The sequence below is a fragment of the Pristis pectinata genome, chromosome 17, assembly GCF_009764475.1.
Source record: "Pristis pectinata isolate sPriPec2 chromosome 17, sPriPec2.1.pri, whole genome shotgun sequence".
In the NCBI taxonomy this organism is placed as follows: Eukaryota; Metazoa; Chordata; class Chondrichthyes; order Rhinopristiformes; family Pristidae; genus Pristis; species Pristis pectinata.
The window spans coordinates 38135385-38163141 of NC_067421.1; the positions used below are offsets into that span (position 1 = coordinate 38135385).

Consider the following 27757-nt stretch of genomic DNA (forward strand, 5'->3'; position numbering starts at 1 on the left):
GGAATTGATCAGGGGATATGAGGGGATGAGGAATTGATCAGGGGTCAAAAGGAATTGATCACAAATCCAATTGAAAGGAATTAATCACAACTTAAAAGACGTCAAGGTGCTGATTAGCCCTCAAAGGAGCGTAAATTCGTTAGAAATTAATTAAATATAGGAAATAGAATTGACAGAGTGCAGGTGTCGATCAGATATCAAAAAGAGCTAAGACATTGATCGTAAATCAGAGGAGCTGAAGGATCGAGGCTTTAAAAGAGTGAAATTGAGTAGAACTCTAAAAGAGCCGGAAACGTTTAGAAATCAATTAGACACAGGAACTGGAATTAATCAGACAATGAAAAGAGATGAGATATTGATCAGATAGAAATCAGGGGAGCTGAGGTATTGGTGTGCGATCAAAGGGAGTTGAAAATAATCAGAACTCTAAAAAATCTGGAATTGATTAGCTTTCAAAAGGAGCTGAATTTTTCAGAGGTAAAGCATCTGAGTGCTCAGCCCTTGAAAAAGTAAAAATAGAAGTTAAGCCTTTGAGACCTTTGCAAATAATAATGGATACTTATTTAACGGCTAACATAGTAATACTTTAAAATAGTTAAAAGCAGACATTAACGTTTTGGATTAGATTCTAGCCACCAGGAAAGGCAGTCACTGAGATGTGGATGTAAATTAAAAACCATGTAATTCATGGGGATTTCAGGTCACGTGATAGTGCAGGCTGCCAGTGTCAATCATGGCCGCCTCCACGCTTTGCTTCAGCGGGGAGTGCGGTGACGTGAGCAGGAATGGGCGGGGCATGGAAGCAGTCAGGTGACTTCGGGTCCCGTGGCGACCGGCGCCTGGATGCCGTCCGTTCGTCGCTGAGGTCAGGTGCGAGCGGACCGAACATGTCGGCCTACCCGAGTCGGTACAACCCCTTCGCCGAGGACGATGACGACGAGGAGCGGGGCTTCGGCCGGCCGCAAGCCGGCGGGGCGGCCTCGGAGGACGGCTGGAGCGACGCGGCCGAGCGGCAGCGCTCCCTGAGGCAGCAGGCGCTGAGCAGCGCCCGGCGGGCCGTGCAGAGCAGCGACCGCTGCGTCGCCCTCGTCTACGAGTCGGAGCAAGTGGGCGCTGACACGGCCGAGGTGAGGGGGGAGGGGGGGGGGGGGGGAGGTGGGGGGGGGGGGGGGGGGGGGGGGGGGGGGGGGGGGGGGGGGGGGGGGGAGGGGGGGGTGGGGGGGGGGGGGGGGGGGTGGGGGGGGGGGGTGGGGGGGGGGGGGGGGGGGGGGGGGGGGGGGGGGGGGGGGGGGGGGGGGTGGGGGGGGGGGGGGGGGGGGGGGGCTGGGGGGGGGTGGGGTGGGGGGGGGGGGGGGGGGGGGGGGGGGGGGGGGGGGGGGGGGGGGGGGGGGGGGGGGGGGAGGGGGGTGGGGGGGGGGGGGTGGGGGGGGGGAGGGGGGGGGGGGGGGGGGGGGGGGGGGGGGGGGGGGGGGGGGGGGGGGGGGGGGGGGGGGGGGGGGGGGGGGGAGGGTGTGTGGGGGGGTAGGGGGGGGGGGGGGGGGGGGGAGGGGGGGGGGTGGGGGGGGGGGGGGGGGGGAGGCGGGGGGGGGGAGGAGGGGGGAGGGGTAGGGGGGGGGGCGGGGGGGGGGGGGGGGGGGGGGGGGGGGGGGGGGAGGGGGGGGTGGGGGGGGGGTGGGGGACGGGGGGGTGAGGGGTGAGGGGGGTGGGGGGTGAGGGGGTGAGGTAGCTGGGTCTGTGTGTGTTGTGGGGGGTTGGGGTCTGTGTGTGTTGTGGGGGGTGTGGGGTTGTGTGTATAGGTGTGGGTGTGTGGGGGTGGGGTGTTGGGAGGGGGTGTGTATAGGCGTGGGTGTTTGGGGGGGTGGTTGTGGGGTGGGGGTGCTCCTGGTGAACTGAGGTGGGGAGGGAGGGAGGGAGGGCCCTGTGATGGGGAGAATGCTCGGGGTGACACAAGAGACTGCAGACGGAGTCGTTCAGGCCATTTGGCCCACTGGTCCATGCTGACCAAGATTCCCATCTAAGCTTCCCTGCGTTTGACCCATATCTTCCTGTGTACTGTGCTCAGTTCTGTTTGCCTCGCTACAGGAAGGATGTGGAAGCCGTAGAAAGGGTGCAGGGGAGATTTACAAGGATGCTGCCTGGATTGGGGAGTATGCCTTATGCAAACAGGTTGAGGGAACTTGGCCTTTTCTCCTTGGAGTGACAGAGGATGAGGGGGGATCTGATAGAGGTGTATAAGATGATGAGAGGCATTTTCCCAGGGCTGAAATGGTTGTCACAAGAGGACATAAGTTTAAGGTGCTGGGGAGTAGGTATAGAGGAGATGTCAGGGGTAAGTTATTTTACTCAGAGTGGTGAGTGCGTGGAATGGGCTGTTGGCAACGGTGGTGGAGGCGGGTACGATAGGGTCTTTTAAGAGACTTTTGGATAGGTACATGGAACTTAGAAAAGTAGAGGGCTATGGGTAAGCCTAGTAACTTCTAAGGTAGGGACATGTTCAGCACAGCTTTGTGGGCCGAAGGGCCTGAATTGTCTTGTAGGTTTTCTATGTTTCTAAGAGACTGCAGACTGAGTCATACAGTGCAGAAACAGGCCATTCAGCCCACCGGTCCATGTCGACCAAGATTCCCATCCAAGCTTGCCCATGTTTGACCCATATCCTCCTAAACCTTTCCTATCCGTGTACCTGCCTAAATATCTTTTAAATGTTGTTAATATACCTACCTCAACCACTTTCTCTAGCTGCTCATTCCATGTACTGTATGTACTATGCTCTGCGTGAAAAAATGATCCCCTCAGGTTCCTATAAATTTTCTCCCCTCACTCTAAACCTATGCCTTTTAGTTCTGGATTCCCCAACCATGGAAAAACAACTGTTCATTCACCCTGTTCCTCTCTAAGACCATGCCTCAGTCTCCAATGAATGAAGTCCCAGACAGCTCAACCTCTCTCCATAACTCAGTGCCTCAAGTCCTGGCAACATGCTGGAATCTGGAGCAAAAAACACACATGCTTGATCCACTCAGTTCTTCTGTAGAGGGAAATGGATACCTTCATCTGGACTGGAAGATCTAGCCTGACACAAAAACAGAAATGCTGGAGGACTGTTCCAGTCAAGCAACATATGAAAGAGAAAAACAGTTGACATTTTGGGTCGGGGCCCTTCTTCAGAACTAAGAGGAGAGTTTAGTTTTCATAAGAGGTGTAAGACAAAAGACCACATGGAGATGGGTTAATGGAGACACCAGAGACTCAGATGCTCAAACCTGGAGCAGGGTCTTGACCTGAAATGTTGACAGTTCCATTCCCCTCAGATGTTGCTTGACCTACTGAGTTCTTCCAGCGGTATGTTTTTGTTTTGCTGGACCTAAAACATCAGATGATAAGGAGACACAAAAGACTACAGATGCTGGTGTCTGGAGCAACATAAAATACGCTGGAAGAAAACAGCATCTGTGGAGAGAAATGGACAGTCAATGTTTCAGGTCAAGGAAGGACTGTCCATTTCCCTCCATAGATGCTGCCTGACCTGCTGATTCCCTCCAGTGCCTTTTGAGGAACTCTGTGGGTCTAATTTTTCAAAGCAGGAGGAGGCCATTCAACCCTTTGTGTTGTGCCATTCAATTAAATGTGGCACCTTCCTAACTAACCCCACACCCTCTGATTCCCTTGATATCAAGAACACAAGAAATAAGTGCAGCAACAGGTCACTCAGCCCCTGAAGCCATTCAGTATAATCATGGTTGACCTATACTGGCCTATACCCTGTGCATATCTGAAAAACCTCTCAATCTTTGCCTTGACTGTAGTCAGTGACAGAATCTCCACAGCTCTCTTAAATGGAGAAATCCAATGATTCGTCACCATCCGGGTGAAGATTTTTCTTCTCAACTGTTCTAAATAGCTGACCCATTTTTTTGTTTCACCTGGTCCCTTTATAATATCTTATTTTTGTACATGCATCCATTTGCAATAAAAGCCAATATATTTACCTTCTGAAATGCTTTCACATTAACTTCCAGTAATTTGTGTATCGGGACACCATATTCCTCCTGAAAATAGCCTTTTAATCTAGTAATATTTCTACCGAAATGGACGAACTTGCATTTTTCCATATTCTACCTTTCACGTCCTGGCTAATTCACTTACTCCATTGATATTCTCTATTCTGCTAGTTAAAAACGCAAACATCAGACTTGTCAAACCCAATTTCCCTTTTTCATAAATCCCTCTATCACTTACTAGATTTCAGTATTTTCCCTATTACTGACGTCAGACCAACTATAGTAACCTGTTCTTGCACCCCCTCCTTATATAGTGGGGTCACTTTTGCCTCCTCTCAACCACTCTGGAATCTATGGGATTTTGCAAGATGACAACTCGTGTATCCACAATCTCCATGGGTGCTAGCTTCAAAATCCAAGAATGCAGGTGGTTGTGTCCTGGAGCTGTACTGGCATTCAGTTCATTAGTTTCTCCTGTACCTTTCACTTGGCTCATTCATTCCATAATTATTGTTCTCCACTATTTCCAGATTTTCTTCAGGGAAGTTAGATACATAATGCTTAGTTTCTCTATTTCCTCATTCCTCAATTTCTCCTGTCTCATTCTGTGAAGGCCCCATGGTAGCATTTGCTAATCTTGTCTTTTTTTGCATATCTATAGAAGTCTTCAGTCTGCTTTCATTTCCTGACAGATTACTCTTGTATTTGGTTTTCACTTTTGTGGTGAGGGGAGAGTGAGAGGAAGGGTCAATTTCATTTTTTTCTTTTCTCCTTCCCTTCACCCCCTCGCTCTTCTCCCCCCCCCCCCCCCCCCCCCCACCTCACACCACTTTCCTTGATCACTTTCCCAAGGGGCCCCTCCCGCCTTAGCAAAGTTTAATTGGATATTGGGCAAGAAACACTGGTGGAATTACTCACCGAGTCAGGCAGTATCTAGAGACAGGACCAAGATTCTATCATCAGAGCCCAGCTGGTTGGGGTGAAATTTGCTTTTAAGAGGTGCAGACTTTTGAATGTGGGAAGGAACAAAAGAGAAGGTATAGTGGTGGAAGGCCATGAGAGAGAATATGAGAAGACCTTCCTGCTTCACTGCTTATAAAAGCATGTATTTCTATAACACCCATCCCAAAATGCTTGGCATAGAATGAAGCAGTTTTAAAATATGATAATATGGGAAACGTGACATAATTTTGTGCATGCAGGTTCCCTGAAACAGTGTAACAATGACCAGATCACATTAATATTGATTGAGGGATAAATAGTTGTCAGAATACAATGGGACCCCTTGCTGTTCTTTGAAATGGGAACTTTTGCATTCACTCGGTTGTTTAATGCCATGTCTAAAAGATGGTACCACTGACGCAGCACTGGTTTGTCAAATGCTGTTTACTTTTGTGGCTTGATTCCCTAAAGTTCAATGTGAATCTACCTTCTGGTTTAGGGGTGAGAATGCTACCAGTTGAACCTTAAGTTACTAGGTTATAGATGTGTAGTCTAAGCTGTTTGTCACATAATCCTATGAAGGATGTTAATTTGTAGAGCTTGCTACTATAAAGGAGAACATGGCATTACCTCATTTAAGGGAAAGCTGAAAAAATGTATGAGAGAAAGGACCAGAAAAGTTTGACAAGGTGAGATGAACACATTCAAATGAATCATTGGCACTGAGACCAGTTGAGCTGAATAGCCTGTTTTTGTATCATAAATTCTATCTAATTTTCTCTGCGTTGCTAGTATTTGCCTACAAAAGAGAGCATAATGGAGAGGCTATATTTTTGACTAGGTTAAATAGCCTGTACAAAATGAAGGCTAATGAATAAACTATAAATCTATATTTTCTTATTGAATGAAGAGGTCTTCCCATTTGAGGAGAATCCAAAATTGAGAGTTGCAAGTGTGATGTCACTAAAGTAAGAAATTTAGGAGTTTCTTTTCCCTGAATGTGGAGCTTGCTACCTTGTGGCTGAGCTGATATCTAAGGAGCAGCTAGATAAACATGCAAGAAAAGAACTGGATGTACTGATATGGGTATTGAAGGTTGGGGGTGGCATTTGTGTGGTTTATGGAGCAGTTGACCTTCAGAATGTGCATAGAAGCAAGCCAGCAATGATGAACCCAGTCCTTGAATTCAAGTGCAAACTAACATGGGGAGTAAAGTATTGTCCATGGAAGAAAGATCAGCCAAGGATATAATTGAAGTTTAAATTGCACCCCACAAATTGGTGATCTTCCATGAAGTTGTCCAGTTATATTTTTCAAATTGCTGTCTATTTCATTGATTTCTCTAGGCATTGTCAGTTCTCTTACAGGATTGCTCGACTTGAATCTTTTTTGTACATCTCTATTATGCTAATCATCATTAATTTATTGATCATGTTGCATTTTTATTCTTTCCTGCACTCTAATCAAATCCATCCAATCCTTATCAACCTGATTTTTTTTCCACACCACTTGATCTGCTGAAAGTGTTGGTATTTTGAACTACCTTGCTTTTGACATAGCATTGGTTACTTGAAACTGGGCAGGAGCATATTAGTCTAGGAATTGAAACTTGAATAAGGTTGTGAGACTGAAAGCAAGTACAGGCTGCTTTGACAGTACCTCCCAAACCCAAGTCTTCTACCCCCTAGGCCAATAACAGTAGACTCAGGAAACTCCATCTGCATGTTACCCTCTAAACCTCTCCCAGTCCTGCTTTCACTGTTCCTACAGCATTGCTCCATCATAAAATGGAGTGCAACTTTAAGTCTTTTGTAGTGAACTGCACATTTAAGGCCAGACTTGGGGGAAATCATGCTGTTCTTTTAACTGTTCATTGGGTACATGGTTTATTGCAATGGATCGATAAGGCAGAACACATTGGATGGGTGTGGGACTGTTTCACACCTTGAAACAGGTGCCAATTTAATGGGCCAGTTGGTTCACTTGTGTTATGTACTTTCATCGTATTGGTGAAAACCTCAATACTAAGGACATGAACTTCTATACTGTTTTGGTAATGTGACTAGTTCTGGGTGCAGGCAAGATTATTTATAACGGTGTAGTTCAACTGCAGGTATAAAAGCTTTCCTTTTCTTATCACAACATTGGGAAGCAGTTAATCGTGCTGTACATTTACTACCACCTTACTCTTGTGCCTACGCTATTATAAAATGGCACCTTAAACATTCTAATTACACTGCTTGGCATGTATACAGCCAATGAATTACATATTTCAAACTGATGTAGAAGCGTGCCCTCCAACCCAGCCAACATATTGTTTACCCATCAAATCAGTTCCAATCCCATGCTCTCATAAAGTCATTTTCTTTGTCAACCAATTAACTTATAAAATATTGACATTGGGCTCAGTCAACAAAAAATAGATTTACTCAGATGATAGTGTATTTAAATAGGGGAAGAAATGGTTTGAAACCCCAGAAAGTTCTGGAAGTTGTTTAACTTCTCTAGGGAAACTCAGTGGACAGCTTGTATTTTCAATGACTACTGCTGTTTCTCAATAGCAGTACAGGCAACATGTTTGGGTATTGCCCAATTATCTCTGCGCTGGTTGAAGGAACATTGCTAGGATATGTTGCTTTTACTGATCTTGAATAACTTCCCCTTTTTGCCCATTTGCCATAGTCCTGTAGGTGTTCCATCTCTTACAGGTGTCTAGGAATTTGAACCCCTCGCTCATCCTGTAACTGTATTGTTGATGTTTGTGCAGACAGCTGACATTTCTAAAACCAAAGAACTACTTTAACACTCTTCCCCACTAACTATCTTTTAATCCAGTTTGCTACACTCTCCCTCATTCCAAATCCTTAATCTTCTCAACTAGCCTTGCATGCATTTGTGGTTGTAACAACTTGCATTTGTATAAAACATCCCAAGTGGTACTTGGGAATGTCTCCCAATGGAGTTGGATACTGTCATGTGAGGACTTGAGCCAAATGACTGAGCTTGATTAGAGGGTTTTGAACAGGGAAGAGCAGGATAAACACTTTTGGGGAGGGAATTTGAGCGTTTGGGGGCCCTGGCAGCTGAAAGCATTGCCACCGTACATGGAGCAGTTTAAAACTGTCTGTTCAAGGCCTGTGTTGAAGGAATAGATATCTTGCAGGGTGTTTGGTAGAGATTAGAGGGTGGGGGAGCTGGTTGTGGTCACGCCCTGGGTGGGTTTAAATTTTAATATGAGTTTTAATGTTGAGATTTTACTGTGCAAAGGGGTCAGGGATAGTTGGTAAGCATAGGTGACAGGTGAATAAAAATCCCCACGGGCAGCAGAGTTTACACATTCTGACTTCTGGAGGTAGAGCAAATATAGACTTCCAATGTTGTGGTGGCATATTTAACATAAGGCATGAATGATGTTTTCACTATCTAGCATATGAGCTGAAACAATTTTATTCACAGGTGGTGGGAGGGGGGAGGAGAGAAACAGACAAAGGCCAGATTGCTGACTGGAATTCCTTGTGCCCAGTGGTAACTCGGGTAATAGCCTTTGGATCCATCCATGATTGGCAAGTATTTGATGTGTTTTCATGTGTAGTGTTTAGAATTCTAGGATCTGGGCAAATCTTCACTGTTTGAAGGAAAATTGTTTCTTAATTTTGAAATTTGATTGAAAGGCTTCATTTACCAACAAATCTAGTGTGTATTTCTTTTGTGCAACATGTTACTGTGTTTATCCTCAGTAACTTTGCCAACTTTTAAGGTGCACCTGCTCCATTTGAGGGTTCTTTCAGCCGTTTTAATTTGGGGCAGTGTCACCCTAGGGAGTATGTTTGAGCATAACATAAGATGTTTAATAACTACAGCTTTATTTGCTGGACAGGAACTATTACGACAAGGTGATGCACTGAGACGAACAGATAAAATGCTGGATAAAATGGACCAGGATCTGAAAGTTAGCCAGAGACACATCAACAGCATCAAGAGTATCTTTGGTGGCATTACAAACTACTTCAAATCTAGGAACTCTGAACCACAAGCCTCTCCAGAACCTGAAAAGCAAACTAGGAGCAAGTGAGTAATTTTCCTCTTCTCTGTAGTTAACGTTTAAGTTGTGCGGATGTAGTATTATGTCTACTGTATGCACAGCCTTGTAGACATAGTGTGAGACATAATTGGTCTTATTATACCTGGTAGTAATAATACAAAATCCCAGTTTGTACTTTGATTTTGTGGCTGAAAATAACGTATAAATATTGCCATGGAAATTAAACTTGCCCTTGGAGATGGCAGAAATCATGGCAAAGCCAAGGTTTGATATGCATGTTTGGGTTTGTCTAGTTGACATTCTGTCAGATCTTCATTTTAGGGTATTGCCCCACCTCATGTTCAGTATAGTGTTGTTTCAATGAATGGTATTTCTCGCTATTTCAATGCTATTGAAATGCTATCTCAACAACACAACCTTGCACTCGATGTCAGCAAGACCAAGGAATTGATTGTGGACTTCAGAAAGGGGAAGTTGAGAGAACATATACCAGTCCTCATTGAGGAGTCAGTGGTGGAAAGGGTGAGCAGCTTCAAGTTCCTGGGTGTCAACACCTCAGGATCTATCTTGGGCCCAACACATTGATGAAATCATGAAGGCTTGCCAGCAGCTCTACTTCATTTGGAGTTTGAAGAGATTTGGTAGGTCACTGAAGCTTCTTGCAAATTTCTACATGGAGAGCATTCTGACTGGTTGCATCACCACCTGGTACAGAGGCTCCAATGTGCAGGATTGAAAGAGGCTGCAGAGGGTTGTAGACTCAGCCAGCTCCATCACAGGTACAACTCTCCCCACCATTGAGGACATCGAGACAGTGCCTCAAGAAGGCAGTATCCATCATTTAAGGACCCTCACCATCTGGGACATGCCCTTTATTATAACCATCAAGGAGGAGGTACAGGAGCCTGAAGACACACACTCAATGTTTTCGGAACAGCTTCTTCCCCTCCTCCGTCAGATTTCTGAATGGTCCATGAACACTACCTCATTATTCCCCTTGCACTAATTCATTTATTGGTAACTTGTGATTTTTGTCTTGTACTGTACTGCTACCACAAAACGACAAAATTTACAAAATAGGTCAGTGGTGATAAATCTGATTTTGATCTTTGAGCACGGACTGCTTCCTCCCAGTTTGCTTTGATGTGGCACCCTAAACCAGCTTTGGCAGCATCTAGATGGGTGGGTGTAATGCTTAATGCTGAATGTCTGTATTTCAATTAATCTAAGTACTGTTGGAGCCAATCTATCTTGATTGTGTAAAGTTGAAATTTGTACAGCATTGGACTTTCTGGGGAAATGGGTGTTAATGAGACCATAGCTTAGGACATTGGTTTATGGTGAGGTTGTTGACAAAGCAATTTCCATCAAACTTGCACAAACTCCTCTCCGACAGTAATTTTACTAATAGGCGCTGTATTGCAATTTTTTTTTTCTGTTCTTTATTGTAATGTGTTTGGCTTGGAACAAATTAGATTTGATTGGTTGAAACCATAGTGTTAAGTCACAGCGAGAGCATCCATCCAGTGTCTTGCCAGTTGTGGTTTTAAAATGGCTGTAACTTCATTAATGAGCTGTGGTGAAATTTGTTTTTAAACCATATTTGGTTTTGTCTTTGAAATATTTGGAGCATCTGAAGGAGACACAAGGCATTGTATAAGTCATTAGGATCACCAGGTGGCAACTGCAGACGTGTCTCGGACACAAGTGAGAGTTGGTAGCACTGACTGCCAGTTTCTGTATCTATGGGTGATGCACAATTGTTGTGACTGTCACTTTACAATCCACACGGATTTTTGGAGCAATCTGTGGAGTCCACTTTGTCATTAACCTGTACCAGGAATCAGGTGTATCTGTGGACAGCCACATATTGAGTGCCCTCGGAGTGGCAGATATTTCTGACTAAAAGCATCGGAGATCTTCGGTGATTTGGGTTGTTGTTTTGGTTCCATTGTGGAATTCGTAAACTCCTTCTCTGTATATTCTCTTTACATTCTAACGTGGCTTTCAGAAGCTTTTGCTCATCGTTTTGCTTCATGATTTGCTGAATTGAACTGGTTTGCCATCATAGAACTTTGAGAACTGTTCCTAGACTGGGTGGTTTGGGAACTTGCCACACACACACACCTCAGTTTATTTTGGTCAATATTGATATCTAACATTTTTATTTCGTATTAATACGAGTAGTTGTTAATAGATTCTAACATTTAAGCATTGCTCATTGTGTTTCTATTGTTGCTGGTACGTAACAGAAGTCAAACTTCACTGACAGTAATGAAGCATAAGGACAGATTTTATCTAAAGTCGCTTGGGAAAATAGATTGCCTGCTTGTGGTTATACCATTTCAGTTTTCTGAAAATTATACATTATTTTTTAAACTATGTTCCTTGAGGGCACAAAACCCCAATAGACAAATTGTCCATGTATGGCTGACTCCCAAGATTATTCTGGTTATCTTTCAGAATGCTATAGATTGTGGAATTATAGCAGTGGATTATAGTATAGCAGATGTGACCCCACTATTTCAGAAAAGGAGGAAGAAGGAAATTGGGTACTACTGACCTGTTAGCCTAGTATCAGCAGTAGTAAAAATAGTGGAATCTATAATGAAGGATCTAATAACAGAACACTTTGGTGTTCTAGTGGAATTGAGCAGAGTCTGCATGGGTTTATGAAAGAAAAATAGTGTTTGAATCTATTGCAGTGTTTTGAGGATATAATTAGAATAAATAAGGGGGAACCAGAGGATGTGGCATATTTTATTATTCAGCAGGCTTTCTAAGGCTTGCACAGTCAAAGTTGAGTTTATTGTCAAGTACATGTATGCACAGGTGCAATGAAAAATTTACTTGCAGCAGCATCACAGGCACATAGCAATGTATAAGCAGCATTCACAAGGGAAACATAAATTAGAGGTTTCATCAACAAGGTAAGAGCACATGGAGTTGGGGGTTATGTAATGATATGTACCTGAGAATTATTGGACAACATGAACAGTGGGAACAAACTAATCTGAGGTTGGCAGTCAGTGACTGGTGGGATATTACAGAAATCTGTGCTTGCAACCTGAGCTAGTCAGTCTATCTCAATTTAACTGAGGGGACTAAATGGTATATTTTCTAAGTCCCCTTATAGTACTAAACTATCCCTTGTAAGGATGTTTTACTGCATTTGTAATACTTGGTGAGATGTGCAGTTTTGATCTCTTTACCTGGAGTGAATGCAGCAAAGATTCACTGCACTGCTTCCAAGGTGTCCTGTGTGAGGAAAGATTGAGTAGACTTGGCCTGTGTTCTCTAGAATTTGGAAGAATGAGAATATCTCATGGAAATTCACAAAATCTTTAGTGATTGACAGACTGGATGCAGAGAACACTTTCCCTGTCTGAGGAATATAGAACCAGGCATTAGATGAGAAATTTCTTCAGGCAGAGGGTGGTCAATCTTGTATTTCTGTTCCCAGAGGGCTGTGCAAGCTCCACTAAGTTCATTCAAAAATGAGAGAACTTTCTGAATATTAAGGAAATCGAGGGATGTGGGGATAATGCTGTTTTCCTGTCCTTAAAGTAAAAGATCAACCATGAATGGCAGAACAGGCTCAAAGGGCCAAAATGGCCCCTTGCTGTTTCATATGCAACTATGAAAATGTCTTGAAGTCACTGTTGTAATGTATAAATATGACTGCCGATCTCCTCATGGTAAGCTCTGTTTTTATGTAGTTGCAAAGCCCTTGGGTTTGTACTATTTTAGATGCTATACAAATTTGTCCATCTTCTGTGAAGCTTTGTTTAAAAACTGAAATCTCTTGTGATTTCAAGTAACAGTTCATACAGATGACTAAGTATTGTCCACTTGCCTTCATTCTCTGATCTTGTTTTAGCATTTGGAGCTATGTTTACAGGGTAAGTGGCTTGGCTCCTTTTAATTTGCTGTTACTAAAAGTGAACTATTGATATTGGTGTGGCAAGATAGCCTTGTTGCATATCTACAGAGTTTCTGTTCTAATGTTGAATTCAATATTGTATAATGTATTAAATTCCAGCACTTTTTGTTGTGAGCTGTTTTTTCCAATATCACTGAAAAGCAAGGCCTTTTGTACCATTCTTTAGGTATTGGATAAAATCTGCCAGTGAATGCAGTTTTTTTATTTTGGTAACCCTAACAGTTTGCAGTTAATTGACCATTTCAGTCCTTTCATTAGCTAACTCAATATTTAAAGATCTTTTTAAAAATTCTGTTGCAGATTGCAAGAAAGTTTGGATAAAAGCAAGCAGCAGGATGAGAACTACCAGGCAAATCATCCAAATTTGAGGAAACTGGACACCTCAGGTAAGCACTTGTATAAATATTGTGATATCTAAGAAACTTCTGCATTGTCTAGCATTTCATAGGGTTATACTCAAAATAACTAACTACCTATTGTTAACAGCACAAACTATCATTTTGTATTTACTGTTCTGGCATTTTGTATGAACTGATCTTGTGTGGAGATGGATTCAACCCAACTCCAAGGTGGTTAAGAGCAGTTTTTGTCCATGCTAATAATCTAGTTGTCAACACCAAAATGGATTTCAAGACACTTACTCTAATGCTCAATAGAGCACGTTCACCAGTAATGTTTCTCAATGTATCCTGGCCACCTTGACCCACCTTTTGAAAACAGATCAGGTCCCAGGCAGCATCAACCTTTTCCCAGTCTAAAAGTCTGCCCTCTTTGAAGACTCAATATAAGTTTACAGTAGAAATGATCTCTGAAGAGCTGTGGGAAAAAGTCTCTCTATACTGATGAGATTTCTGTCACATCTTTGTTCTTTTGTCAGTGATTTATTCTGACTTGTCTATTTTTACAGATAGTCATTACTATTATCTGGTTGCTGTGCAGCAGTTATATTGTTGCAGTTCACATCAGTGTTTTACACTTGTTTGTCTTGATCTTTCTTCCTCAGGGTCCCTTTTTATCGCTGCAAATTTTGTCTTGCATGTGTAGTCTTTCTCCTTTGCTGTGTTTTAGTACTAGCAGATAGAAAACCTACAAGATGAATTCAATGCACAATCTGTTGAATTGAAGGATATTAGGAAAGCATAACTGTGTTAACTAATTGAGAGCAGTTTCTGGGGCTACTTTGGGGAAAGAAATTTGAAGTTCCGAGGAGTCCATTACTCGAACAAATGCAACTTGAGCCTTATTTCATATTTGCACAGAAATTTGCCAGTGATCTGTCTGCATTTTGCCCCTTTACAATTTTTTTTTCTCTCATCCTAAAGGCATGACCATTGAATGCCTTTAATACCTTGCAGAGACCTAAACCTTGAGTCATTTTTGACTAGAGGGTAATCCATGGGTGGATTCCTATTTCTAGCAAAGATAGCTCCATTTTAGCAGATGTCTTTTTCGTTTTCTCAATTCTTGCTCATTGAGTACTGCAAACTTGGGAAAGGTCACCCAGTGGATTGGTAAAAGATCAAGCTGTCTCTTGACTGTTCCATTTAAAAACAACAAGGTGTTATAGTTTTACAAGGTTTCTTCCATTTAAAGAAATAAGCAAGTAGACATTCATTTCTGTAGAATGTACAGAACAAATGGATGAATCCTCTTAATGACCTTCACGTGATCTCCAAACATTCCCTTTATTGGTGTAGTTTTTTTTCTTGATCTGTTTAATTAGCTTCCCTGAAATGCATTTGTTACACAGCATTTAATAAAATCAAACCCATTAATGGGGAGAAAATACTAGTTGGCTAATAAAGTTTAGTGCCCAAGAATAAATGTGCTTGTTTTTGGAAACTACCCAGATTTCCTGTCCAGAATTACCTTGGCATCCACTTGGATCAAATTGGAGAGAGGGCTGCAGTATAGCAGTTTGTTTTTATAGAATCTGTCCTTTCCATGCAGATTAAGCATCTATAGACTCTCTAACATGCTACTATCGTTAATGTTTAAAGTTGCTTTTTGCCTTGTATAACTACCTAAGGAAAATGGATGCTTCACTGCAGCAGACAAGATTGATTGTGTCCGAGCTTGTGTTCAGAGATGTTCACTGTATGAGATCTGGTGATATTCACTTCTAGCATGATTCCATAATAATGTGTTGATGACTTTAAGCAAATGTTCAAGAGGTGAAGGTAATCAACTGAGTTGTATCAAGGCTTAATGTCTATCAAAACCTTGAAGATGCTATCTGATTCCACTGATTTCACAAATGTGATTACAGAATGTTAGGGGTTAACCATTTTCACCATTGTTTTTCCATTTTTTTTCATCTGACCAATCACATTCTCAAATTACTCATGGTTTTCCTCTTTGTGGGGGGAAAAAAGGTGCTCTGCATGTATTAAGTTCCAGACTGAAAGCCCAAATTTGATCCCTTGCCCTGTTAGTCTTTTAGATCAAAGTAATTTCATTGAATTATTTTACCTAATGTTCCATACCGGTAACACATTACCTGAATCATTCTTTCAGAATGGAAAAGCCCATGACCTACCTTTCTATTTGTCACGTTACACTTTTCCTCATGTCTTCAAGATCTGATGCTCTCCTTTGTGCCTTTTAGTAATGCTGACTGGGTGAGGGAGATGGCATCCAAACAAAGCCCAGAGACACAGATTCTGCAGATGCTGGAATCTAGAGCAACACAAGTGCTTTCTGGCTTCTGCCCTCTCCCTTTCCAGTCCTGATGAAGGGTCTCGACCCGAAATGTCGACTGTTTATTTCTCCCTATAGACCTGCCGAGTTCCTCCAGCACTTTTTGTGTGTGTGTTGCTCAGGGCAAAGGGCTTTTATTTTGCACATCTTTCACTCGTATTTGCTGCCCTACAGGAGTTTGCTTAATCTCTGCTTTACAGCAAGCCCACTGTTCTGGCAACTATTCTAGTGGATCTTCACTGCACTTTATTTCAAGTACATTCCTCCTTGGATAAGGAGACTAAACCCAAATACAATATTCCAAGTGGGGTCTCAAAGGGTTGATATGATTAGAGCAAGACATCTTTGCCTAAACTTGCATCCTCTTGCAGTAAAAAGCTGGCTTGCTTTATGCCATACATCTTTTCAGGTACTTGGGTCTCTTTAAAAATGACCTTTCAATCTGTTAATGATTTTTCTTAAAGATCCCCTGGCTTTCTACTAAAGTGAATGACTTTACTTTTCCACATTATATTTCATCGACCATATCTTTGCCTGTTCACTCAACCTGTCTGTATTTCTCTGAAGCCCTTCTGCATTTTTCTAGCAGTCTGCTCAGTCTCCTTATTTTGTATCATCAGGAAACTTGGATGAAAAACACATCCTCACTAAAGTTATTGTTGTGGATTGTGGACACTTGTGTCCCAAGCACCAATCCCTGCAGCACCCTACCAGCCACAGCTCAAGTACTTTCATGTACTCATGTACCTCCTAATCCAAAAATTAACATACCTACTGTTTTCTATCCATTACCCAATCCACACCACTATATTGCCATCGTACCACAAACTTAATTTTGTTTAATGATCTCTTGTCGGTTTTCTAAAAGTCCAAAATACACTACAGCTAGTCCACTCTTAACTATTATAGCTATAACCTAGAACAACTAGCAGGTTCATCAGACACTATTTCTATTTCATAAGTCCATGTTGACTCTGCCTAGTCCTATTATTTTCAAAGTGCCCTGTTATCACTTCCTTCACAATAGATTTCAGCATTTTCCCTATAACTGATGTTGGCGTATCTGGTCTATATTCCCTGCTTTCTTTCAATCATCCTTGAATAATGAGGTTACGTATGCTATCTTCCAATCTGTAGGAACAATTATGGAATCCTATTTTGGTGCAGAGTGCACCAATTGCCTCCTCCAAAACCTAGGAATTCAGGTCATCTGGTCCTGGGATTTATTGGCTTTCAGTCCAATTCATTTTTCTACTAAAATAGAAATGTTATGTAGGTGATATTGGAGATGCAAGACACTGCAGATGCTGTAATCCGAAGCAAAAGAGAACTGCTGGAGGAACTCAGCAGGTCGGGCAACATCTGTGGAGGCAGAGGGATAATTGACGATTCAGGTTGAGACCCTGTATCAGGACAGAGTATAGAGGGGAGATGGTTAGTATGAAGAGGTGAGGAGGAGCCGTGAGGCAAGAACAGGAGAGATCAGCAGGTTGGGCAGTGTCTGAAGAGAGAAACTGATATTTCTCCTGCCCTAGTCTGAAATAAATCCACGTTAATTTGACTTTTCCTTCTTGGAAGATAATGCAACCTCTTTTCTTGCTAGTCTGGTATTCTACTTTCTCTCATCAATGCCCTGGTCCTCTGAGTTTTGAATTAGACATGGAGTTGTACAGTATAGAAACAGGCCCTTTGGCCCAACTAGTCTATGCCAACCAAGGTGGTTACCTGAGCTAATCCCATTTGCTCAGGTAAGCACCTTGGCTCATATCGCCCTCAACCTTTTGTATACACGTACCTGTCAAAATGTCTCTTAAACAGTAATTGTACCCACCTCTACCACTTCCTCTGGCAGCTGTTCCATATCCACCAGACTCTGGGGGGGGGGAAAAAGTTGCCCCTTAGGTGCCCTTTAAATGTTTCCCCTCTCACCTTAAATCTATGCTATCTAGTTTTAGCCTCCCCTACCTTGGGGGAGAGAGACCGTGATGTTAAGGAAAATAAGCCCCAGGTTATCCTTGTAACTCAAGCTATCCAGTCCTCATCTGTAGAATCAACTTGGTGAACCTCCTCTGCACCACCTCCAAAGCCAATAGCCTATAGACAACTCTCACCAGTTATTTCTTCCCTTTACTATGCCTTAGGGCAGGCACAGTAGTGTAGCGATTAGAGTAATGCTATTACAGTGCCAGCGACCCATGTTCAATTCTGGCCACTGTAAGGAGTTTATACATTCTCCCCATGTCTGTATGGGTTTCCTCCGGGTTGCTTCAGTTTCCTCCCACATTCCAAAGAAATACAGGTTAGGAAGTTGTCGGCATGCTGTTTGGGCGCCAGAGGCGTGCTGACACTTGTGGGCTGCCCCCAGAACACCCTATGCAAAAGATGCATTTCACTGTTTTGATGTACATGTGACTAATAAAGAAATCTTGTCTTGGCAACATCCTTGTGAATGGCTATGGTAGATCCTTCCCAGTACTCCAAATTGTTTCTTTTTGGCAATGTTCTTGGTCTCTTTGAACACTAACTTTAACTTGATTGCTGTATCAGAGCTACTTTTCCTGTATAATTTCTTTATCCTTGGATGTACTGTATATGACTTAAACTATTTTTCAAATGTTGATCATTGGTTTGGTGTTGTTTAAATTTTGAGTGTCAGTTACGCCGTCAATATGGTGTATGTAGATTTACAAAAAGCTTTTGTGAAGGTGCCAGATAACAATTATCAGCACAGTTGAGGTACATGGCCTAAAAGGGACATAATTAGCATGGGTATGTTGGCCAAGTAACAGAAAAGGTCATGGTAAATGGTTGCTTCTCATTGTGGAGGAAGAGATGTTACTAGGGATTGGTGTTAATGTTTCTTTACCTGTATCAATGACAATGGATGCAAGCTGCCATTTCTAAATGTGTTGATTTTAAATTTGGCAGTATTGTGAACTGTGAAGATTATAAGTGTCAGATTGTGGAAGGATGTAGAGATTGGAATGGCAGGCTAAATTTAATGCACAGAAGTGAGGTGATGCATATTGGCAGGAAGAATATAGAATTACAGATACTATTCTCAAAAGGATGCAGGAGCAGGGAGATATGGGGGTGTTTGAACTGGGCAGGACAAATTGAGAAAGCATTGAACAAACCATGCACAACTCCAAGTTTTATCAGTGGAGGCATAATGTATAAAGGCTGGGAAGTTGTGCTCGACCTTAATAAAACTCTTCTGCTCCCACTAATGGTTGCTACATTATAGGAAAGAAATGAAGGCAATTAGACTGGGTCCAGAAAAGATTTACAAGAACTATTCCTGGGTTGAGGGACCACGGTTACAAGGACAGATTAGAGAGGCTGGGCCTGTTTTCTTTGGAAAAGACTTCTGGACAGATTTGGTAGAAGTACATAAAACAAGGGGTCTGGACAGAGTGAATGGTAGGAGGCTGCTTCTGTTGATGGAGGGGTTAAGGACTTGAGGGCATGGGTATAAAATGAAAGGGAAGATGAGTGATGCAAGGGAAAAAATCCTCGTATACCACAAGCACTATTTTACAGGACCATGGAGAAAATGCCAATGAGAGACTGACTCAGCTTTGTGTCTAAAAGGTGACGGAACTGTGTTCATCGTCTTCAACTCGGGCAGGATAGAAATGGCCACTGAGAGGGACTCGCTGAACTGTGGGGAAAGAGGGAGAGGAACACGAGTATATGGTCTGGTACAGAGCTGACACTGGCTGAATAGCAGCATCCTCATCTGTAACCAACCTCCCATTGCCAACTTGTCTCAAGCTTTCAAAGTTTGCTTCATTGAATTAATTCCCCTCACGTTGTATAGCATTCTATCATATGATCACTTTTCACTAAAGGCCCCTTAGTTACCTGAATTATCGGTTAACCCTTTCTTATGACTGTTCCTTACCCTTGTGACTGTTCCTCCTCTTCCTACCTCCCCCACCCACGTATTGATCACAGCTCCTTTCTCCAGTCCTATCATTGGATCTACTTAGAGTGCCTTTGGTAGTCTTTCTTTCCTTCCAATTTCAGACCTGTGTATAACTGTCAGATTGTCAAAGGCAAAGATGTATTGACATTTTGTAATTTCTCCTTTACTGACTCCACTTCCTCTTCTTGCCAGTGACCTTTGGATTTTGACACCCAAAGCTTTTCCTTAAAACTTCCCCTTTGCCATAGACCATGTGGTATCCCCAATTGTTTTTTTTTGACTTCCTTAAGCATTGAGTTTCTCTTTTTTTTGTGGCCATGTGATGATGATTCTCAACATTGTCCATTCCAATTCTGTATGTATTTTAATCTTTGGGTTGTCTATTAATCCTTTAACAAAACTTCCATAACCCCAAAGGGAAAGTACAAACATTTACAAAAATACATCAGTTTATCGGAAATTTCTAGCAAGCCAGTGAAAAGGCTTGCTGATTTGGAGAACTAATTGTACCATCTTGCAACTATCAGGACAATGTTAAGTGCTGACAGAAGTTTGTATGATGTGGTGTGGCAGGATTTATTGGAATATGCTTCCCTGTAAGATGTCAGGAATACAAATGCCTAAAAATAACTTTCCCTCAATCTTGGAGCTACACAAAATTGAGGGGTATAGATCGGGTGGGTGAATGCATGCAGGCATTTCCAAGGTTGGGTGAGACTAGAACTAGAGGATGTAGGTTTAGTGTAAAAGATGAAATATATAAGGGGAATCTGAGGGGGAAACTTCTTCACTCAGAGGGTGGTGTAAGTGTAGAACAAGCTCAAGTGGTATATGTGTGTTCAATTATAACATTTAAGAAGTTTGGATTGGTATGTGGATGGGAGGGGTTTGAAAGGATATGGTGCAGGTAGATGGGACTAGGCAGATGATGAGATTGGCATGGACTGGATGGGCTAAAGGGCCTTTTTCTGTGCTGTAGTACTCTGACTCTACATCTTGTTGCTTGGAAATGAGCTAAGATTGTAACTTTAATCACTGTCATGCTTAGTTTCAAGAGTTCCTTGATTTAAACAACATGCTTCTAAACTTGCTGTCTGGAAGTTCTGGTTTACCAAATTATAAACCCTTGCGATAAATTTGTAAGTTATGCTATGACTTTGCATGAGCAAAGCCCTGCATTTTTTGTTTTGCAACCCTAGATGGCACCAGTGGATACTGTGCAGAGGTGTGTTCTACCATTGGGCACAGAAAAGTTCAAATGAATAATACCCAGTCTGTTCTAAGAATGTTCAGATTTACATTTGTTCATTATGTAATGCATGGATACCACATCCAAAGTGATCGGTTTAAAACACCAACCAGTTGTTTGCATATTACTGATTTGGATGTTGTGAGCCAGTGGCCTCTGCTCCTGGGTTTGGAGGGAAATGAAAATTGCAGAGTTTGCCCTTTGCCTGACCTGTCCAGTGATGCATGCCGAGAAGTGATTAGATGTGCTGAAATTCTCTCCTGATCATGTTATTGCATGCTTGGCTTGCAGGAAGACTAGCTATTTGGAGGTAGCTCCACAAGGCTGGTGATGCTCAGAGTTGTATTCCAGCCAGAATCGGCACCTTTATTTGTAAATTGGTGGGATGCATTGAATGCAGTCTGCACTTCTGGAATTTAATATTCCAAATTAAGTCTTGCCCATTTTGGGGGTGAAGTGCTTGTTTTTGCTGTGGTTAATTAAACCAAGTAATTGCTGCGGCATTTTCCAAGTAACTGATCGCAAACTCAGCTTTAATGAGCCATAACTATGTAAAGAAATAACGATCCAACTGTTTATATGCCCACTTCTTACACTTTAGTGCCAACTGTATATAATTTCAAACATGCTCTGCATGAGAATCACAAAGATGTGCCCATCACCAGTGAGTAATGGATTTTGGGTCCAAAGCAAAATTAATTTACTTTGTGTTCATAAGTTCCAAAGTGCTTCATTACATGTCTTTGGTTATTTCCAGATGTTCTTCAACTTGAATAGTCCACATTATCCATTAAACGGAAAACATTTTAAATTCATTTATGTATAGTTAGAGGAAGAATATTGCAATTTAGAAACCAGTTACTTGCCCCATTGATCCTGCTCCCCTGATTTATCTCCCTGCTTAATATTCCTTCTCTTTTCATACCCTCTTGGAATTTATAAATTCTGCATTGATGGCTTGCGGGGTGGTTTTAACATTAGTGTAAAAAGTAAAGCTGTTTTATTCTTTAGCTCCCCTTCAATTTATCCCCCAACATTAGTTTACTGCATAACCCAGCAGCAAATCAGCCTTAATGTATGTGGCAGGTTGTGGAACACCTTTTGTCTGTTCATCTCGTTCATCTTTTATCACAACCAAGTGAATCTGTTACTTTCCACTGCTTTTGTCTCTTTGCTATAATGGAGAGTTGGAAGTTCTGAATATTACTCAGTCACCTAGCCATTACTGCACAAGTTGAGTACAATTTATTTGCTTTTAAATGCCATGTTTACAGTGTATTACACCAGGGGCTTTCTTTTCATTACAGCTTGTCTTATTTATGCAATCTGCCATTTTTTGTTTTCAAAAATACATTGTTAAATTTTATCTATTATATTCCTTACAACAGCATGATTGTCAGAATTATTCCTTTGATCCAGATTGCCTATATATTATATAAAAATGTATTAGCAGGTGAACACCAATCCCTGTGGAATGTCACTTCTCATATTTCCATTCTGGAAAATGATTTTCATCTAAAACCTTTTTGTTCTGCCCTCTATTTGCATATCTTGTTGACCAACACTCCAAACAGCTACTTAAAGGAATCATACTTTGGGATTCTGAAAGGGGATGGGAGTTTGGCACCTGAAAATCCTGGTCTGGGTTTGTACTTGTCCCTCACGTGAGTCTTCTCAGTCAGTTTGGTTATTCTCTGTAGCAAATGTTCTATATGCTTTTGACTTCACTGACCAAGGTTGTTGGTGGGTCTGCAATCAACTCTAATTTTGTTTCCTGCAGATTAACTGAACAACAGCCAGTGCCAAATGTTACTGAGACTGAAGTGTGTGTGCAATCTGAAGAGCAACTAGCAGTGGACCTTTTGGTTTTAGTTTTGCAGCCAGTTTATTTGCCTGCATGGGATTAGTCAACTGCAAAACCAAACCAAACTGTGTGAAATGGCGTGTGTAGAAAATGTTGAAATTCTGAAAGAGAAAGCAGCCTTGTTTTTGATTCTTGAGTGTAATTTTTCCAACTTTTTTCCTTAGGTTTTGGAGCTACTAGTAGTTCTGCAGCAGAAAATAACAATTACCCCAAGAACAACTACCTTCGTGCTTGTCATGAACAGATGGATAACAATCTAGGTAAGATGTTGACAGGTGGCATGTTGGTGGAGGGGTGTGTTATGTGTGTGGCTGGACAAAATTGTGATTGTATGCAACGAATAAGTTTGTTTGCATTACTCTTAATTCCTCCAGCTTGCTAGTTCCACTCTAATTATGCTGTAACTTAAATTTCATTTTGAGAAATGTGCTCCCTCAGTTGTTTCTATTCTCTAGGGAGAGATGTTGAGTGTTTTGTTCCCCTTTCTGATGACTTTTTACAGAAGCATGAATCACAGTTCCCTCTTTCCCCTCTAATCGCAGATTTGATGTCCTCTGGCTTGGGACGTCTGAAGGGTCTTGCCATTGGCCTACAAACAGAAATTGATGAACAGGATGAGATCATTCACCGCTTGACAGCCAAGACGGAGCGGGTTGAGTCCAAGATTGGAGCAACTGATCGACAGATACGTAAACTTTAAAGAGAAGTGTTGAATTGGGTCTCCGTGGGATTTGCATCAACAGCCACTACCCTTGTAGAAATCGCACCTTTTTGTATTCAGATGCTATAACAAGCAGAGTCTAGAAATGTGCAGATTCTCCTGAAATTGAATCAGTCCTCAATGAAACTGGTTTCTGAATTCTTGGAATGGATTAAATTAGTGTTCTGTTGCCTACATTCAGGTTTACGTTAAGTAAATACTGACATGTATGAAGCTGAAGCTAACCTGCAATGTTAGTTTAATTGTTTTCACTTGTGTCAATTTGTAAGGAAGAGGGAAATTGTGTGATTTAAACGTGTTAGTAATGCAAACCTTGGATGCATTTTGCTGCACTTGCATTGATGTTCCTGTAACCGAATGGAGCCAAGAGACCTCGCTTCTTGAAAACTAACTAGAACAAGGCTTCAATTCGGAACAGTTGTCTATGGCCGGTTGATATTGTCCACAATTTTTCATTGTCTATTCCGTTTCATCCATTCATTATTTGTGATTTGGCTTGCATTGTACAGGAGCCCTGCATATGTGTATTAATTGTACATAATTTTTATGGTGATTGATATCTAATACCAATAAATATTTGCAATAGTTAAGAGCAATTATCCATTTCAAAACAAACCTATTTCAATTTTGTGTGTTAAAACCTTTTTAAAGAAGTGCTTCGAATATAAAGTCCTTTGTCCTTTTTGGTCTTGATCTGTTGAAGTAATCCAACACAGTGCAACCTGCTGTTCAGAAGGGAGATGTATTGATACCACTGGAGAAGAGCTTTTCAGAGCATACCTACTCAAAGCTGTTAATTTGACCTTGTTTTCTCTCCATTGCAGTCAGGATTTCCTTTCATCAGGGGAAGCATTTCTGCTGACAGCTGTTACCAGAATACCCAGCAAATTTCCAGGAGATTGCCTTTATGGAAGTTAAGATGTCAAGAGTTTTACATGAGCAGCATGCTCACAGAATTACTGCAGTCCTAAATATTTGCTTGTGCAGTGCAAAACGGTTTTAAATGAAGAAAAATTATCCTGCAAAGCTTTCTCACTTATCAAATTGTATTTATCATTGAGCAGTGCATTTAACATTTATTATAGTGCTGTTTCTTACCTCTGTCCCTTAAACCATTTTTACTATTATGAAAGGCTGAGGGCTGCATAATGGGGATTTCATTGACTGTTGAACCAAAGCACCCATTGGGATAGCTGTAGCACTTCTCTGGTCTATTCACGGTGTTACAATGCTGTAACCACTTGGTTGCTGCTGTGACCACCTACTGTTACAGTACCATTTCTCTTGAAGAATAAGGGAGTTTCTTTTTGTTCCTCATTCAATGTTTTAGCTGAATAACAATGCACATCATCAGTTTTGCACAAAGGATCTGGAAACAATGAGTAAAGCAACTGGTCCAGAATCAAAATTTTTATCCTTGATTCACAAGTTGTCAATTTTTTTAAAAGGCTCAGGCTTAGAATTGAGTCAAAGTATAAGAGTTGGTGAATCTTTTGAAGATCAGTGACTGAATTTGAAGTCAACCTAGTTGAATGTAACTGGTGTGGAGGATACAGTAAGCCCTTGTTCACATTTCTAAATGCTAGAAATCCTGTTTATCCACAAGTTAATTTCTGTACCAGAAAGTGGCATTCAGTGCCCTTTCTGAGGATGTACCAAACCTTGTTTGCGATCAAAGAAAAATGAACAAATAAGGCATTCATGTCCTTAATTTGATTTGTGCATGTGTAATGTTGGTTTACAGATCAAGCTGTTTTGTATATCAGCTTGCTGCTTCCAAAATCACTTCTAATGCAAAATCAGTTGGCACACCTTTGTGGAACTATATAGAATTGATAGCTTCCAAACACCAAGTGGCAATAGTTTTCCTTTTTAAATTCTGCAAATTTCGGTAATGAATTCACTAAGCACAAGATTAGTTTCACCTTAATATACATGTTAAATTTCTTTTGCATGTTAAAGTAGCTTTTAGCTTAAAATAAAATGCTGGGAATTTTACTGGAAAATACTGCAGACTTTATTTTCAGATGTTGAAGTGCTTCTAAATGTTAAGTGTGGGTTATCCATATGCTTGATAACTGGTTACCTTGCTCCTTTTTTCCCCCAAAAGTGCATTAATCAGGATGCATTTTGCAAATCACCTCGACAAATGACTGAAGTAGTGTGTGTACACTAATATCATGTTAGTCTAGCTCTGCTGTTGCACAATATGTAATTAGTTAATTGATTTTTCCACCTCCTGAGATGGTGGATTGTACCTTAAGAGTTGATTTCCAACTGTGATTTAATCTGGTTATAAATTGGCATGACTCAATTTCTTTTCTGAGCCAGAGAGCAGTGCACCACAATAAAGCATTTTGAAACCTTGCTCCTGCTTAAAAACATTGAACTGTTTAAAAGGCAATAAATATAGCCCTGGTGGAACTTTGCCTTACTTGGTAATGCATTTGAACACTGGTTAGATGGATAATTGCACGTTGTAAGACTAGATGAGATGTTTTGAAATGTGTTTAGATGGAGTAGCTATATCCAAACCAATTGAGTGCCTTGCATGAAACGTTACAAGTGTGAGTCTATTTAGAATAGATTTTCCCTTGTAGATGCAAGTATAGTTTGCCACAAAGCATGGGGTTTCTGGTACAACTTTCATAGTACTGACTTGTATACATTAAACAATGTACAGCCTAATGAAATGTTGATTTATTAATGGATTGAAATATTTATACTTTGAGCCATCTAAACTGCCTTTCCCTGTTTTTGAACTTTTGATCTTTGCAATAAAGCCATAAAACACCACCTATCTTTGGGTAATCTGGTGTGTGAATTGCCATTGTTTTTTTTAATTGAATGTTTGAATTTCTCTATTTTCTTCTGTTAATATGCAATGGAGTTCTGATAAATATGGAAACCTCTTCCATACTGGTGGTGAGAGCCTGCTTTCCCTTGTGCTTGTGGTCTGGATCTTGCTAATCTGTTCCTTGGATGTAATGTCCCAACCATCCTTGACTCCACCACTTGAACAGAATGCAGCTGCTATACCTGAAAGAAACCCACTTTCTAAGAATGCGTTCTTGCTTACTAATTGGAGATAAGGGACTACAGATGCTGGAATCTGGAGCATAAACAATCCACTGGAGGGGCTCAGCAGGTTGAGCAGTATCTGTGGAGAGAAAGGAAGTGTTGATGTTTCTGGTCAAAACCCTGCAGCAGGGCAAGACTCCAGCAGATCGTTCAATAATTGGCCATCACTAGATTTGGAGCTTCAATTTCTTCACTCTCTGAACCCACATTCTCTCAATGAATGCTGAATTAAAAAAACCTTGTAATTCTGTAGCTCCTTTCACAAGTTACAATGCTCTTTACAGCTGGTGCAATAGTTTTATAGTGCAGTCACCATTGTAACATGGGGAGGGAGCATTGCACCAGTTTATACTACCTTCTGTTGATCCTTGCATGGAGAGCCAAGTCCCACTGAAAGCAATGTGGTGATGACAAGAAAATCCTCCCATTTGTGTAATACTGACCCAGATGTCAGGCTTTTACATTTCCTACCCCCTCTCTCTTTACCCCGCACTAACACCCCAAAGAGTGAGTAAGTCAGGAAAAGAGAAGGCACCTCTGCATCCCCTCCGTGTGCTTTTAAGAAATCTGATGTCCTTTAGCTGCTGCACCCTTTTCTCTTAAACCAACACCCCCCACCCACCCACCCAAAAGCTCCCTGATCAAAGGGTGAACCAGGACTGCAATGTTGTCTTGAGTCATTAAGCCACAAGAGATCTGGTTCAGGTTGCAGTCTCACTGATGGGTACAACTCCAATTGGTACTAGGTTTGGACAGTGTAATACTTTCACTTTAAAATGCTTTATTCAACAAATCCCTCATCTGCTTCATAAATACAAATGTATTGAGTGAATAAAATAGTTTTAAATATTTGTCTAAGTAGGTATAATAAATCAAGTGCTTAAATTTTTTATCTTAAAGAAAAATTAAACTGGGAAGAATAAGAATTTCTTTGACATTTAGTTGGTGATTTTCTGGAGTTTTAGGTTAAAGGCATTTGATGTTAAAATCCTGTTTAGACTTGTGTGTTACAGCGGCTACTTGTAATAAAATGTTTTATTTAACAGAAGAGAAGTGGATGCTTTAAATACTGATCCGTGCTTCTGATGGTATCTAAAACAGGTGCTAGTTTAATCCAGGTTCAAATGCAGAGTATTGAATATTTGTATGGATAGCTTGTGTGTGTGTGCATTGATACAATTGAGCACTTGTGTGCTTTACAGTTGTAAATCCAGAGAGGATGTAGTGATTCTTGCTGCTATGACACTGACAGATGATCACACTGGATGCTTTCTGCAGGTGCT

At 41.5% G+C, this 27757-nt stretch overlaps 1 protein-coding gene across 1 annotated transcript; it reads left to right on the forward strand.

Annotated features, from left to right (window-relative positions):
* Nucleotides 1–806: 806 nt before the first annotated feature.
* snap29 (synaptosome associated protein 29) lies at nt 807–26193 on the forward strand. The gene is made up of 5 exons (XM_052032474.1): nt 807–1127; nt 8821–9011; nt 13229–13314; nt 22837–22932; nt 23215–26193. Exons 1-5 carry the CDS (start codon nt 888–890, stop codon nt 23370–23372), a joined length of 771 nt encoding a protein of 256 aa, XP_051888434.1. The 5' UTR covers nt 807–887; the 3' UTR covers nt 23373–26193.
* The last annotated feature ends 1564 nt before the right edge of the window (nt 26194–27757 follow it).